The sequence below is a fragment of the Chiloscyllium plagiosum genome, chromosome 21 (assembly GCF_004010195.1).
Source record: "Chiloscyllium plagiosum isolate BGI_BamShark_2017 chromosome 21, ASM401019v2, whole genome shotgun sequence".
NCBI lineage: Eukaryota > Metazoa > Chordata > Chondrichthyes > Orectolobiformes > Hemiscylliidae > Chiloscyllium > Chiloscyllium plagiosum.
The window spans coordinates 58,797,649-58,813,648 of NC_057730.1; the positions used below are offsets into that span (position 1 = coordinate 58,797,649).

At 40.8% G+C, this 16,000-nt stretch overlaps 1 protein-coding gene across 2 annotated transcripts in view; it reads right to left on the bottom strand.

Annotated features, from left to right (window-relative positions):
- The window catches only part of gpr139 (G protein-coupled receptor 139), an 83,225-nt gene extending 68,900 nt beyond the window's left edge, over nt 1–14,325 (bottom strand). Inside the window, exons 1-2 of one of the 2 annotated variants that reach the window (XM_043712185.1) lie at nt 14,203–14,325; nt 13,675–13,824 (exon numbers count right to left, since the gene is read on the bottom strand). In XM_043712185.1, coding sequence (XP_043568120.1) covers nt 13,675–13,798 — 124 coding nt within the window. In that variant the 5' untranslated portion in view covers nt 13,799–13,824; nt 14,203–14,325. Of the gene's footprint in view, nt 1–13,674; nt 14,013–14,202 lie in introns of those variants that run through there. The other variant, XM_043712183.1, reaches the window with a different exon arrangement.
- Between the last annotated feature and the right edge of the window lie 1,675 nt (nt 14,326–16,000).

Sequence of the window (16,000 nt, forward strand, 5' to 3'; positions counted from 1 at the left end):
TCCAATCTACTTGTTCTAAAGAGCTTCCAATCAATATTTGTGAAGTTGAAATCGCCCATGACTACTATCCTGTGGCTTCTGCACCTTTCCAAAATCTGTTTCCCAATATGTTTCTCCACATCTCTGCTGCTATTGGGGGGGCTATAGTAAACACCCAACAAGGTGACTGCACCTTTCCTATTTCTGACTTCAGCCCATACTACCTCCAAAGGCAGATCCCCCTCGAACTGCCTTTCTGCAGCCGTTATACCATTTCTAATTAGCAACGCCACCCCCCTCCTTTTTTACCACCCTCCCTAATCTTACTGAAACATCTGTAACCAGGAACCTCCAACAACCATTCCTGTCCCTCTTCTATCCACGTTTCCGTGATGGCCACAACATCGTAGTCCCAGGTACCGATCCACGCCTTAAGTTCACCCACCTTATTTCTGATACTCCTTGCATTGAAGTATACACACTTGAGCCCACCTCTGTGTCCGCAAGTACTCCCTGTCAGTGCTACCTTCTCCACAGCCTCCCTACATTCTTGGACATCCTGACAAACAGCTAGCCTACTTGCTGGACTGCAAGTCCGGATCCTATCCCCCCTGCCAAATAGTTTAAACCCCCCCGAAGAGTGCTAGCAAACCTACCCCCCAGGATATTGGTGCCCTTCTGGTTCAGGTGCAACCCTTACCTTAATGCAAGACCACAAGACCATAGGATATAGGAGCAGAATTAGGCCATTCAGCCCATTAAGTTTGCTCTGCCATTCATTCATGGCTGATATGTTTCTTAACCCCATTCACCCTGTAACCCTTAATTCCCTTACCAATCAAGAAACAATCTGAACGTTTTAAATACACTCAATGACTTGGTCTCCGTAGCCTTCTGTGGCAATGAGTTCTCCAAATTAAACATAATGTGGCTAAAGAAATTCTTCCTCATCTCAATTCTAAAGAGTTATCCTTTCACTATGAGTCTGTGCCCTTAGGTCTCTCCGACTAGTGGAAACACCTTCTCTACATCCACTTTATCCAAGTCTCTCAGTATTCCCAGCAAAACACTTTTGACTTGCAGTGTTCTGTAAGTTTCAATCAGATCTTTCCCTCATCCTTCTAAACTCCATTGATTATAGACCAAAAGTCCTCAATCGTTCCTCATATGACAAGCCTTTCTTCCCTGGGATCATTCTTGTAAACCCCCTCCAAGGCTAACACATCCTTCCTTAGATATGGGGCTCAAAACTGCTCACAATATTCCAAATAAGTCTGACCAGAGCCTTGTACAGCCTCAGCAGTACATCCCTGCTCTTGTATTCTGGCCCTGTTGAAATGAATGCTAACATTGCATTTGCCTTCTCAATTGCAATCTGAACGTATATGTTAACCTGAAGAGAATCCTGAACTAAGACTCCTAAATCCCTTTGTGCTTCAGATTTCCAAAGCCTTTCCCCAGTTACAAATAGTCCATGCAGCTGTTCTTCCTGCCAAAATGCATAACCTAACACTTTCCCACATTGTATTCCATCTGCCACTTCTTTGTCCACTCTTCCAGTCTAGCAAGTCTTTCTGCCTCTGCTTCCTCAACACAATCTGTCCCTCTACCTATCTTTGTGTCATTTGCAAACTTAGCCAGAATACCCTCGGTTTCTTAGTCCAGATTGTTAATGTATAAAGTGAATAGCTGTGGTCCCAACAATGATCATTGTGGATCTCCACTAGTCATCAGCCACCATCCTGAAGTAGACCCCTTTATCCCCACTCTCTGCCTTCTGCCAGTCAGCCAATCCTCTAAGCATGCCAGTACCTTTCCTCTTTACAACATAGGATCATTGAGTCAGACAACTTGGAAATATACCCTTAGGTCCAACTCTTCCATGCCAACCAAATTTCCCAAACTAAACTAGTCAAATTTGCCAGAGTTTGGTCCATTTCTCTATAAACCTTTCCCTATCCATGTTCCTGTCCAAATGTCTTTTAAATGTTGCAACTGTACCTGCAACTATCACTTCCTCTGGCAGTTCATTCCAAATACAAACCATCCTCTTATGAAAAGGTTGTCCCTCAGGTCCCTTTTAAATCTTTCTCCTCTCACCTTGAGTCTATGCCCTCTAGTGCTCTTGTCTTGTTTAGCAGTCTTCTGTGTGGCACCTTGTCAAAGGCCTTCTGGAAATCCAAATAAATCACTTCTACTGGTTCTCCTTTGTCTAAATTTCTTGTTACCGCCTTAAAGAATTCTAACAGATTTCTGAGGTATGACCTTCTCTTGACAAAGTTGTGCTGACTTTGCCCTGTTTAAATCAAAAGTAGAAACTTTCAGGAAGAGATTTATCTGCAAGATATGAAAATCATTGTGAACCTTTCCTTAAAATACTTCAACAACTATCCCACTGCCATAGACCATAAATGTTTGATCATTGTGAAATGAGTTTTATTTTAATTAAAGACTGATGTGAAACAAAGAGAGAGTAATGTTTATGTTTTGGAACAAAACTGCAGGTTTAAGTGATGAATCATCAGTTTCTGGTGAGTGATTTGACGGAGTTCTGAGCAGAGGGCAAGGTATGTAGCCATTAAAACAGCATCATTGTGTGATCACAGTTGAGTGCTCATTATTGGCTGGGAACCAAATGACATTCACAGATGTTACAGAAGGACTGAGAATCACTTATCTGACCTTTAGACTGAGTTCAAGCTGCAAATATTGCAGAAAATGAGGAATAAAATATGCTGAGTGAAAATAAATTTGTATTCTATTTACACAAGAAGAAATTGATTGTGTTAAACATCTAACCAATGGTAGAAAATACTGCCCAGCAATGAATTGCTTTACAGTTGGAGACAATCTTCAGGGAAGGTGCAATTTCTCACCTTGACAATAAAATTTTTGTACACTTTGTATTTGATATCAAGGTTCATATCACAGTTTCATCACCTTCCACTAGCTAAGTACATATTTGGCACAATTTCAAAATTTTAATTTTATCTCAATTTGGTTTTAATAGAACACCCCTTATTTTTAAACTGTGATGCCAAGTTCTAGATCCTCCCACAAGCGGAAACATCTTTAAAACATCCACCCTGTCAAGTCCCCTCAGTATCTTAGATGTTCCAATGAAATTACTTCTGACTCTTCTAAACTCCAGAGGTTACAGGCCCAGCCTGTCCAGTTTTTCCTCATGAGGCAATCCACTCATTTCAGGGATTAGTCCAGTAAACCATTACGGTGTTAAGGTGAATAAGTCCCAGGGTCCTGATGGGATCTATCCCAGAGTATTGAGAGGGGAGAGAACAAATTGCTGGAACATTGACAGACACCGCTGTATCCTCTTTGGCCACAGGTGAGGTCCCAGGGGACTGGAGACTGCCAAAGTTCCATTGTTTAAGAAGTGTAGCATAGATAATCCAGGAAATTATAGGCCTGTATACCTCATGTCAGTGGTAGGAAAATTATTAGAAACGATTCTTAGGGACAAGATCTATACACATTTAGAAGCAAATGGCCTTATTATCGATAGACAGCAGGGTTTGTGCGGGAGAGATCGTGCCTCACTAACTTGATCGAGTTTTTTGAGGAGGTGACAAAGGTGATTGATGAGGGAAAAGAAGTTGATTTTGCCTACATTAACTTCAATAAAGCCTTTGACAAGGTCCCTCATGGCAAACTGGTACAAAAGTTATCACATGGTATCACAGGTGAACTGGCAAGATGGATACAGAACTGGCTTAGTCATAGGAGACAGTGCAGCTGTGGAAGAATGCTTTTCAGAATGGAGGGTTGTTACTAGTGGTGTTTCACAGGAATCAGTGCTGGGACCTCTGCTGTACATGGTCTATATCAATAATTCGGAACAAAATGTAGCTGGTCTAATTAGTAAGTTTGTGGACGATACACAGAATTGTGGATAGTGAGAAAGATTGTCAGAGGGTATAGCAGGGTATAGATCAGTTGGATGCATGGGCAGAGAAATGGCAAGTGGAGTTTAATCCAGACAAATGTGAGGTGATTCATTTTGGAAGGTCAAATACAGGTGGAAATTATACAGTGAATGGCAGAACCCTTTAGGAGTATTGATGTGCAGAGGGATCTGGGTGCAGGTCCACAGATCACTAAAGGTGACAGCGCAGGTAGATAAGGTAGTGAAAAAGGCCTATGGCATGCTTGCCTTCATTGGAAGGGGCATTGAGTATAAGAATAAACAAGTTGTGTTGCAGCTTATAGAACTTTAGTTAGGCCACACTTGGAATATTGTATACAGTTCTGGTCACCACACTACCAGAAGGATGTGGATGCTTTGGAGATGGTTCAGAAAAGATTTACCAGGATGTTGCCTAGTATGGGGGATTTTAGCTATGAAGAAAGGTTGGATAGACTGGGTCTGTTTTCACTAGAATGCAGGAGGTTCAGGGGCGACCTGATAGAAGTTCATAACATTGTGAATGGCATGGATAGAGTAAAAAGTAAGAGGCTTTTCCCCAATGTTGAGGGGTGAATTACTCGAGGACACAAGCTCAAAATGTGAGGGGGGGATGTTTAAAAGAGATGTGCGAGGCAAGTCTTTCACACGAAGCGTGGTGAGTGCCTGAAACGTGCTGCCAGAGGAGGTAGTGGAAGCAGACACAAGAGAAGCATTCAAGAAACACCTGGACAAATTTGTGATTAGGAAGGAAATAGAGGGATAGGGACCCTGTAAGGGAAGACAGTTTTAGCAAGGAAGGGCAAAGTGTGTTGGCACAGGCTTGGAGGGCCGAAGGGGCTGTTCCTGTGCTGTATTGTTCTTTGTTCTAAATCTTCACTGAATGACTTCCAATACATTAACATCCTCACATAAAATGCAGTGACTAGTACTGTACACAGTACTCCAGATGCAGTCTCACCAATGCCATGTGTAACTGAAACATAAACTCCCTAATCCTTCATTCAATTCCTCTTGCAATAAACCATATTGTCGTCTGAGCCTTCCTGGTTACCTGCTGTACCTAGATACCAACCTTCTGAGATTCATGCACTCGGAAACCCAGATCCATCTCTGCATCTCAGAGCTCTATACTCTCTAAACATTCAGATATCAGGCTTCTTTTTGATTTTTTTCTGCCAAAATGAGCCATTTCACACTTTCTCCATTTGCCAGATCTTTGATGACTCACTATATTCCTTTGTAGGCTCCTTATGTCATCTTCACAACTCATTTTCCAGTCTGTTTTAACGTCTTTGGCAAATTAAGCTCCATACCTTTGATCACTTAATTCAGATCATTTCTGCAAATTGTAAAGAGTTGAGGCACCAGCACTGTCCCCTGTGACACCCCACTCATGACATCCTGCCAGCCTGAAAGAGGCATGTTTATTTCTGTCCTCAGCTCCCAGTTAGCCAACCAACCTTCTATCCATGCCAAAACATTACCCTCTACAACATTGTTTTATTTTCCATAATAACTTTTGATATGGCATCTTATTAAATGCCTCCTGGAAGTCTAAATACAGTACATCCACTGATTCCCTTTAATCAACAGCATGAGTTACTTCTTTAAAGAGTTCCAATAAATAAGTTAGACATAATTACCCTTTGACAAAACCACGTTGTCTCTGTCTGATTATCTTCATCTTCTCCAAGTACTTTGTTATAATTTCTTTAATAATAGCTTCTAACATTTTACAAAATGACACATGTTAAACTAACTGGCCTGTAGTTTCTTGCTTTCTGCCTCTCTCTCTTTTTGAATAAAGGAGGTACATTAACCATTCTCCAATCTGAAGGAATATTTTCTGAGTTTTTGTAAGTTAAAACTAATGCATCAATTTTGTCACTAGCTCCTTCTTTTGTAATACAAGGATGACATCCATCAGGATCTGGCAGTTCCAATTATATATTCAGTATCATTTCACTGGTAATTGTAATGTTCTTATGTTTTTCCTTCACTTTTATTTCCTGATTTACAGCTGCCTCCCAACTGTTACTTATGTCCTCTTCAGTAAAGACCAAGGAAAAATATTTGTTTAATTTGTCTGTCAACTCTTTATCCTCTACTACTAATTCCCCATGTCATGTTATGAAAGGTCTATGATAGAGTAGGTTTCCAACTTAACTCAGTGGTGAATGGTTGCATCAGCACCATTGGAAGTGGAGGAGAGGTGAGCTGGTAATTGTACTGGGTACACTGAACAGCTTGAGAGTTGTACCTTGTAGTCTGCTTACTATTCCTCAACTGGGAATGTTTTCCTATTTGCCATATTTTCCAAACTTCTGTTCTTCTGGGTTATCATTTCCACCTCCTCCGAACCCATCTTATAAAGTCATAGAGTCATAGAGATGTACAGCATGGAAACAGACCCTTCGGTCCAACCTGTCCATGCCGACCAGATATCCCAACCCAATCTAGTCCCACCTGCCAGCACCTGGCCCATAGCCTTCCAAACCCTTCCTATTCATATACCCATCCAAGTGCCTCTTAAATGTTGCTATTGTACCAACTTCCATCACATCCTCTGGCAGCTCATTCCATCTGCGTGAAAAAGCTGCCCCTTAGGTCTCTTTTATATTTTTCCCCTCTCACCCTAAACCTATGCCTTCTAGTTCTGGACTCCCCAACCCCAGGGAAAAGACTTTGAGTATTTATCTTAGCCCTCATAATTTTGTAAGCCTCTCTAAGGTCACCTCTCAGCCTCCGACGCTCCAGGGGAAACAGCCCCAGCCTGTTCAGCCTCTCCCTATAGCTCAAACCCTCCAACCCTGGCAACATCCTTGTAAATCTTTTCTGAACCCTTTCAAGTTTCACAACATCTTTCCAATAGGAAGGAGACCAGAATTGCATGCAATATTCCAACAGTGGCCACTTCTCAGCCCATTGGCCCATCTGGTCCAGATCCTGTTGTAATCTGAGGTAACCCTCTTCGCTGTCCACTACACCTCCAATTTTGGTGTCATCTGCAAACTTGCTAACTGTACCTCTTATGCTCACATCCAAATCATTAAATGACAAAAAGTAGAGGGCCCAGCACTGATCCTTGTGGCACTCCACTGGCCACAGGCCTCCAGTCTGAAAAACAACCCTCCACCACCACCCTCTGTCTTCTACCTTTGAGCCAGTTCTGTATCCAAATGGTGAGTTCTCCCAGTATTCCATGAGATCTCACCTTGCTAATCAGTCTCCCATGGCATCTTATGTTCCTGCACTTGCTAAGTGATCTCCTGCGCCCTGCCATGATCACTTTTGTACTTGAATCACTCCAACTCACCGCCCTGTCCATTTTCTATTTTTCATATTCTCTTTTTCCTAGCTGTGCGCTTGCAGGAAAGCTGTTCATTTATAACATCCTCCAGTTCTGATGAAAGGTCATTGATCTGAGACATTAATGGCCAAATCAGTTTTTTCCTCATGATCCAGTCAAATCACAAAAATGTAAATGATTGTTCCTGTTTTCAAAAACTGATGATTGTATTATTCAGCACGGGATGACCAATCTGAATTCTGTCAGAATGTTGACCCCTTTTATTGTATTTTAAAATAAAGCAGTGTGACATTAAAATAAACAGTTTTCACTCTTTGGTCTTGGAAACATTTTAAAGATCAGGTTTTTTGTATTTTGAGGAGGACATTGAGCTGAACCTCATCTCTTATTGCTGCTTCACACTCTTATTTGTTCTAAATTTGTCTGAAAAGAAACAGATTCTATTTGGAAAATGACACCTTTTTGAATTTTCCAAATGCTGGCTTGGACCATTGTGACATCAATGTGTTGATTCATCTGCACTTATCTAAATCTTTTTGAACCGAATTTTGTATGAACAATAATTTCATAAGAATTCAAAATAGAGAGATGGAGTAGACCATTCAGCCCATCGAGCTGGTTCCTATATATAATAGCTGATCTTGACTTCTATTCCCCTTCGGACTCTTTCCCCCACATCCATCAATTCACTGAAACTCCAAAACTCCATCAAGCTCAACCCTGAACTGATTTGATGATGGTGTTTCCACAACTCCAAGATTCACAACATTTGGGTGAAGAAATTTCTCCTAATGCAGTCCTAAGTGATTGCCCCCTTATCCTGAGACTGTTTCCTGTTGTTTTTGAGGGAGAACAACCTCTCAGTGTAGACACTCTCAGGCTTCTGCAAATTCCTGAGCATTTTAATGAGTAGGTAATGTTGTTCCTTTGATGGAGAAGGGAAATAGGGTCAATCCAGGAAATTATAGACCGGTGAGTCTCACATCGCTGTTTGGGAAGCTATTGGTGAGAATTCTAAGGGATAGGATTTACTCATATTTGAAAAAGCATGGCCTAATTAGTGACAGTCAGCTTGGTGTTGTGCAGAGCAGGTCATGTCTTACTAACTTGACTGAATTTTTCGAGGATGTGATGAAGGTAATTGATAAAGGTAGAGCAGTAGATGTTGTCTACATGGACTTTAGTTTGGCTTTCAACAAGGTCCTAATGGTAGGCTCATCCAGAACATTAAGATACATGGGATCCATGGTGACTTGACCGCATGGATTCAGAATTGGGTTGCCCACAGAGGGTAGATGATTGTGGTGGAAGGGTATTTCTCAGGCTGGAGGTTACTAGTGATGTTCCACAGGGATCTATACTGGGGCCTCTGTTGTTATATACATATATATAAATGACTTGGATGAAAATGTAGCTGGGTGGGTTAGTAAGTTTGGGCGGCACGGTGGCACAATGGTTAGCACTGCTGCCTCACAGGCCAGAGACCCGGGTTCATTTCCCGCCTCAGGCAACTGTGTGGAGTTTGCACATTCTCCCCATATCTGCGTGGGTTTCCTCCAGGTGCTCCAGTTTCCTCCCACAGTCCAAAGATGTGCAGGTTAGGTGAATTGGCCATGCTAAATTGGCCGTAGTGTTAGGTGAAGGGGTAAATGTAGGGGAATGGAGGTGGCGGAAATGACGAAGGAACCTCCAAACAGACCCACCACCAAGGATATATTTTCCTCCCTACCCCTATCAGCGTTCCGGAAAGACCACTCCCTCCGCGACTCCCTCGTCAGATCCACACCCTCCACACACATCATTTACTGCATCCACTGCACACGATGCGGCCTCCTATACGTTGGGGAGACAGGCCGCCTACTTGCGGAATGTTTCAGAGAACACCTCTGGGACACCCGCACCAACCAACCCAACCGCCCCGTGGCTGAACACTTTAATTCCCCCTCCAAGGACATGCAGGTCCTTAGCCTCCTCCATCGCCAGACCATGGCAACACGACGCCCGGAGGAAGAGCGCCTCATCTTCCGCCTAGGAACCCTCCAACCACAAGGGATGAATGCAGATTTCTCCAGCTTTCTCATTTCCCCTCCCTCCACCTTTTCTCAGTCCCAACCCTCGGACTCAGCACCGCCTTCTTGACCTGCAATCTTCTTCCCGACCTCTCCGCCCCCACCCCCGCTCCGGCCCATCACCCTCACCGTAACCTCCTTCCACCTATCGCATTCCCAACACCCCTACCTTTTATTTTAGCCTGCTTGGCACACCCTCCTCATTTCTGAAGAAGGGCTTATGCCCGAAACGTCGATTCTCCCTGACGTTTTGATGCTGCCTGACCTGCTGTGCTTTTCCAGCAACACATTTTTAAGCTCTAAAGTATAAGAGTCAGGATATCATGTTGCAGCTTTATGAGACTTTGGTTAGGGCACACTTAGAGTATTATGTTCAATTCTGGTCATCATATTACAGAAAGGATGTAGAGGCTTTGCAGAGGGTATGGAAGAGGTTTACCAGTACGCCGCCTGGATTACAGGGTATGGGGTATAAGGACAGGCAAGAAAAACTCAGGTTGTTTTCTCTGGAGTGACGGAGGCTAAGGGGAGACTTGATCAAAGTCTATAAAATTACGGGTTGATAGAATCTTTTTCCCAGCATTGCAAAGTCTAAAACTAGGGGTCATGCATTTAAGGAGAGAGGAGGATAGTTCAAAGGAGATGTGACGGGGCAGGTTTTTTTACACACTGAGTGGTAGGAGTGTGGAACGTGCTGCCAGGGGTGGTGGGGGAGACAGATACAATAGGGGTGTTAAAGAGACTTAGGTAAGCACATAGATATGCAAGGAATGCAGGGGTATGGATCAAGGGCAGGCGGAAGGGATTAGTTTCATTTGGCTCTATGTTTGGCATAACATCGTGGGCCAAAGGGCCCTTTCCCATGCTGTACTGTTCAATGTTGTGTGAGATCACCTCTCATTCTTCAAAGCTCCAGGGAATAAAAACCCAATTTCCTCATCATCTCATCAAAGTTTAAACCTTTCAAACCAGTGACTATTCCAGTACCTCCATTGTACCAACTCCAACATAAGCACAGCCTCCTTTAAAGCTAGAACCAAAACTGTACAGAATAGCCAAAATTTTATTTTCAATTCTTATTTTTAAATGTATATATTTCCATATTAGATACGTATTGCTGATATTGCTGAAAGTGTTGGTGTGATAAAAATTAAGCCCTTTCATTGTAATCAGCTGTTAATTATAAATGAGATCAGTTATATAATCTGGCAGAAACACCAAACTGTTAACATTCAGGGAGATGCAGTTACCGAATCCAATTAAATTCAAGTAGCTGTGTGCAATGGTTCAAAATTAACTGTAAAACTGCTTGTGATAGCGTTTTAACAAATCAGAATAATTTCTAGTTCTAGCTCTTATGAAATTCAAAGTTAGTTCTTGTTCCAATTGCTTTCTGTCTTTCAGCATCCTGTCACCTGCAGATGGATTTGTATAAAAAATGATTCTTTAACAACAAATCATTAGAAATGTGAAGGAGCTTCATTTGAAATGCTTCTGTTAATTTGGGTGTATAATTTATTATTTTTTAGAGTTGATTGTTGTTTTAAAACTGATAGAACTCATGCTCGCAACAAATACTGCAGATGCTGGAAATCTGAATTAAAAATCAAGAATGCTGCAGGAACGCAGACTCCTGGCAACAACTGTGGAAGGAGACATCATTGCTGGAGCTGCTAGCTGGGGCGCTGCTGGGGCTGCTGAGGATTCCCAGCATTTTCTGTTTGATTTTGGAATTCATTCTAATTTGTTTTTCATTTGTTCCAAGGAACTCGTATTAAAAACTTCATGGACAATTTTAATTCATTGACTCATGGATATTTACAGCTCAGAAGGAGGCAAATCAGTGTATCGTGTCTGTGTCAGTCAATAATGATCTGACTACTGCCTAGTAATCCCATTTCCTGTCTGAATTGGAGTGGCACCAAAATGACAGGGCATGGTCATCACATCTTTTCCCTCCTTGTTTTTTTGCTGTTGTCCTCTGTAGTCTTTGTAGTCTTTCCAATCCTCTGGTTTCCCACTGCTGTTTGCCACGATATGCTTTCTCTTTTGCGTTTATGCTATCTCTGACTTTCCTAGTCAGCCATAGTTGCCTTATCTTCCCTGTACCATGCTGCTTTTTCCTCAGGATGACTCTCTGCTGTGTCTCCTGAATTACTCCCAGAAACTCCTGCCATTGCTGTTCCACTGTCCTTCCTGCTAGGCTCCTCTCCCAGTAATTTCTACCCAGCTCTGAATCTCTACCTGCTCCATCTTCCTTGTTGCATTTTCATGTACAATGAGATGGAAGCCTCAGTAATCCAAGCAAATCAGGGTCCTCTGACATACACAGGAGCTGGTTGCAGCTTTAAATTCCCACTCCCACCCCCACAGTGAGGAGCTCAATATAACCCCTCCACACTCAGTAAAACCAAGTGAGCAAGATGAAGAGAGATGTCCATTCAGATCCAAGAGGAGTCTTTCCTGACTCCACAAGAATAATGTCTTTTTATTCATTTTGTAAGACGTGGGTGTCACTGGTTGGGCCCAGCATTTATTGCCTGCCCTAGTTGCCCCTTGAGAATGTGGTGGTGAGCTGTCTTCTTGAACTGCTGGAGTCTACATGCTGTGGATTGACTCACAATGCCATTAAGGAGGGAATTCCAAGGTTTTGATCTGATGTGACCATTACTAATCTGGACAATGTCTCACTCCTCTTACCATCATCTAATGTTATTTAATAAAGACATTTTACATCAAAACATGATTGAGAGCCATCTGGACCATATACCTGGCTACAATTACAGGATTATAACATTACAGCGAAGCAAAATGCTGAGGATTGTACAGTCCATCAAGTGTGCACTAGCACTTTCATAAAGCCATTCCATTCCTCCCATTGCTAGCCCTTTCCCACAGCCCCTGCAAATTTTTCCCCAAGAGTTGATCGAATTCCTTTTTGCTAGTGCCTGTTGAATCTGTAACGATCACCATATCCAGCAGTACATTCCAAATCCTAGCCATCATCGGGCGAAAAAGTTTGGCCTCAGGTTGTGTTCTGATTCCTTGCCCAATTACCTTATACCAGTGCCCTACGGTGACTCTTCATTTCACCATGGAAACAGAGTCTTGTAATTTACTCTAAACCCATCACAATTTGAAACACTTTGGTCCAATTTCCTCACAGCTGTCTCAACTCAAAGCAGGACAAGCCCAGCTTCCCCAGTCTTTTATATTTCATCAGAGATTGCCTGGAAGTTAGAATTGTTTCCCTCAGACTGCTTCCCCCATCTCCAATCTAGCAATAAAGTATTTTGTGAACAACATCTTCTGAAAAATCAATTCATCATGACATTGATTTAATTTATTTCATTTTGTTATTGAGCCTCACACTAAAGACAATTCAGTTTTTCTGTGATTTTCTGTGTGATGAAATAAGTACATTTATGAGAAAAATGACTATAAAATATTTGAATAATACTAATATAACTTTAGTATACTTACCAGTGAAAAGGTTTGATGAATTGATTGTATCCCACTCGAATTGCTATGATCAGCAATCTGTATCACAGCTCCCAGGCTGAGGCACACTGGAATTATGAAGCGTTTTTCTCTGGTTGTCACCTAAGCCATAAATTACCTTCCTATCTGTTATTATTCCTGCCTGAAGATGGGGATTGTCCTCTCAATAAACAACTGAAACGTTGATGCATATAGGTTCCATTCGCAATTATTATTTTAATCTGTAACTATATTACATATATAAATAAACACTATTTCTCCTTTGTTTAACATTTTAAAACATTTTGTGCCAATGTTCTAATTTCAGTGTTAAACATTCATTCTGATAGCAGAAAATAAGTGCATCACTCAACAGAAATGTAAATCATGATATCTGCAGTTTATTATATGCACATTAAAGAGGATAATTATTTGTCCTGCTGTCAGCTACAGCTCTGTTTTTAACTTTACAAATTGAATGTGATATTTTGAGGTTCTGAATGAGGAGAAGGTCCTTTCATTTTGAGCTCACAAAGGAAACATAATGACCTCACAGTGTTTCATTTCCGACTTAATTTTTGTTAGTTATGTTTTTTAAAATTGGATTAGCATTAAGTAAAAAAGGGAGATTTCTTTTGTCCTAATATTTTGCTAATTATGTTCCAAATTAAAGGTTTTTAATTTAAATGCACAATATAATATTTGATTGAAATTGAAAGATGTGATCTAGACAATTCTTTAAGATATACTAAGATCTTTAGAGAAACACGGATCTGTTTCTTATTCCAAGATAATGGGTTTATCATTTCTTTACAGTTTCATCAAACTATCATTTGAATAAACGTGAAGCCAGTGTTAACATTGCAAGTCTTTTACTGAGCTTTTCCTCTTATATAAAAATGTGCACTCACCTGGTAAACCTAAGCACAGCAGAAGACTGTAGTAGGCAACACGTACATATTCCAAACCACAAGCGTGCTCCCCATCATGGGAGGGTAGGGGACTGTCGGTGTTGAAAATGTGATTATGCTCCATGGATTTTCCTTGTTAGTTGGCTCAGTCTAAACATGAAAACACACAATGAATGCCGGCACCTTGACTGAGGCTCTGTATCCAGTCTCTATCCTTCAACACATGTTCGACTCTGGATTCTTCCACCTGCTGCTTGCTGCTAAGCTGGCATCATTAGAAGAAAGTGCTTTAACTGCATTGCTCTTAAGGGAACTGAGCTGAACTGTCATTAAAGTAGGTAAATTAATACATTAAAATTTGATGATGTATAGTCACCTCTATTGGTTGCATCTCTGAAGAGTGTAATTAATGCAGTGTGAAAAGCAATACCTCATACAAACGGGTTTGCAGTTACAGCGCAGTCATTGGTTTAAGAACAATTTATTCATTCCTTTGCTGCCACAAATGCTTTTATCTAAAGCACTTACCTTAAGGCAGGGAAGTAAGGATTCAATGTTGACGTTATAAGAAAGCCACCAATTCACCTTCGAACAAGTGTAATCAGATCAATCTTTCTGAAGATTATTGAAGGCTATTATACATTGCCTACAGACAACAGTAGAGTTCTGTCAAGTGTCATTCTCAGTGTGTCTTACCCAGCCACGTGACAAATGGTTTGACAATAGTGAACATGAAAGATTAGAATGACATACCACAGAGACATGTTGCAGCTGTAGACAAAATTGGCCCCTGCAAATTCTAAACTCTGAAATCTTCAAATCAAAAGAAATAATAAGTCTTTTTCTTGCTTCATATTACCTGGAAACTAGGGAGAAGTGGAAAAATAAAAGTGGATTAAATTAGATCAAAAACAATTATTTCAAAACAAACACCATCAATCGTGCACATATTGAATCACACTGCTGTGTAAGGTGACATGACAGTCTGATTCTCTCTGCAGCTGTCGTCTCAACATTTAACAGTATCAATAGCTGGAAAGAAGAAGCCTTAAGAAGTGAATTTTAAAATATTTTTCTCTCTTGTAACTGGACTATTCTTTTACTGATGAATTTAGTAACTCAATAATCTGTAACTGATTTGTAATTTTTTTTTATGCAAGTCCTCAAACAGTTAATGAATGTTACTCAATCTTGCATGACTGATGTAGCAATGTGGAGTTAGATTTTTAGGGGCAAAATTGATATTTTCACTACAAGTTCAGAACTTGCTAACAGAAATGTGAGAACTTGAGACATTTGCTTCTTAACAATGAAATTCTAAGGGCAGTATTTAAAATATCATTTATTTACAGCAATGAATTTTTAATCTTTCCACATTTATTCTTGAGCCACTCAACAATCTAACATCTATTAATTCAGGTGTGGATTTTGTACATTAATATGATGGTGATTCAATGACAATTGAAGAAAGTTTTTTTGGTTGACGAGTAATGGAGAATCTAAGAAGAAGGCAATGAATTGAGCTACACATCACTCACAGTCTGTCAATTACTCACTGGGATCTATTTGGAAATCTGGAATAAGGTTCATTCCTTAAATTCCATGATATTAATATTCATTCCTTAAAGAAAAACATGATTGGAATATTAACTTATAGATGTGTCCCATAGTAAACCTTATAAACAGAAGGTGCTAGACTGAGAGATGTGAGTAAGACATTGTTAATAATGTAGAAGTAAAGGTTATGATGGGAAGTGAAGTGTAATGTAGAATGGAATTTACCCAGGTCCATACACAGTACCCTCCAGCAGTGTCATACATAGTGCAGGATTGCTTGATACAAATGTCAATAGTACATGCCATCATGTATTCTTCAATAAGTGCCATTTCCCAGAGAGCGTAACGATCTCACAGCTAGCACAGGAAAGATTAGCCCAGCCGTTTCCATGAGTAGATGATGCTGGGTACTGGGAGAGTTAACAAATTAGTGCTAGCACTCTCCCTTCATTGCTGCATGTGCATATTCTGTACAGAGACATTCCTGAAAAATAATGGTCAAAAGAGATAGCTGCACACAAACATGTAGAGATTTTAGAACTATGGGACTAAATGAATTAAATGTGCATATTCCTCCAGTCTACCATTACATTAAATCCAAAAGTGAAATGAAATGGCAGTTCAGCAATTATAATAGAGCATTATGCATGTCTGAGCCTGGAAGCTTGTGTTCAAGTCCCATATAGACCCACGGTGAGTAATAGCAACTCTGAACAGATTGATTCGGAAATATCTGTAACAGTAATAAACAATGACGATCGTAATAAAT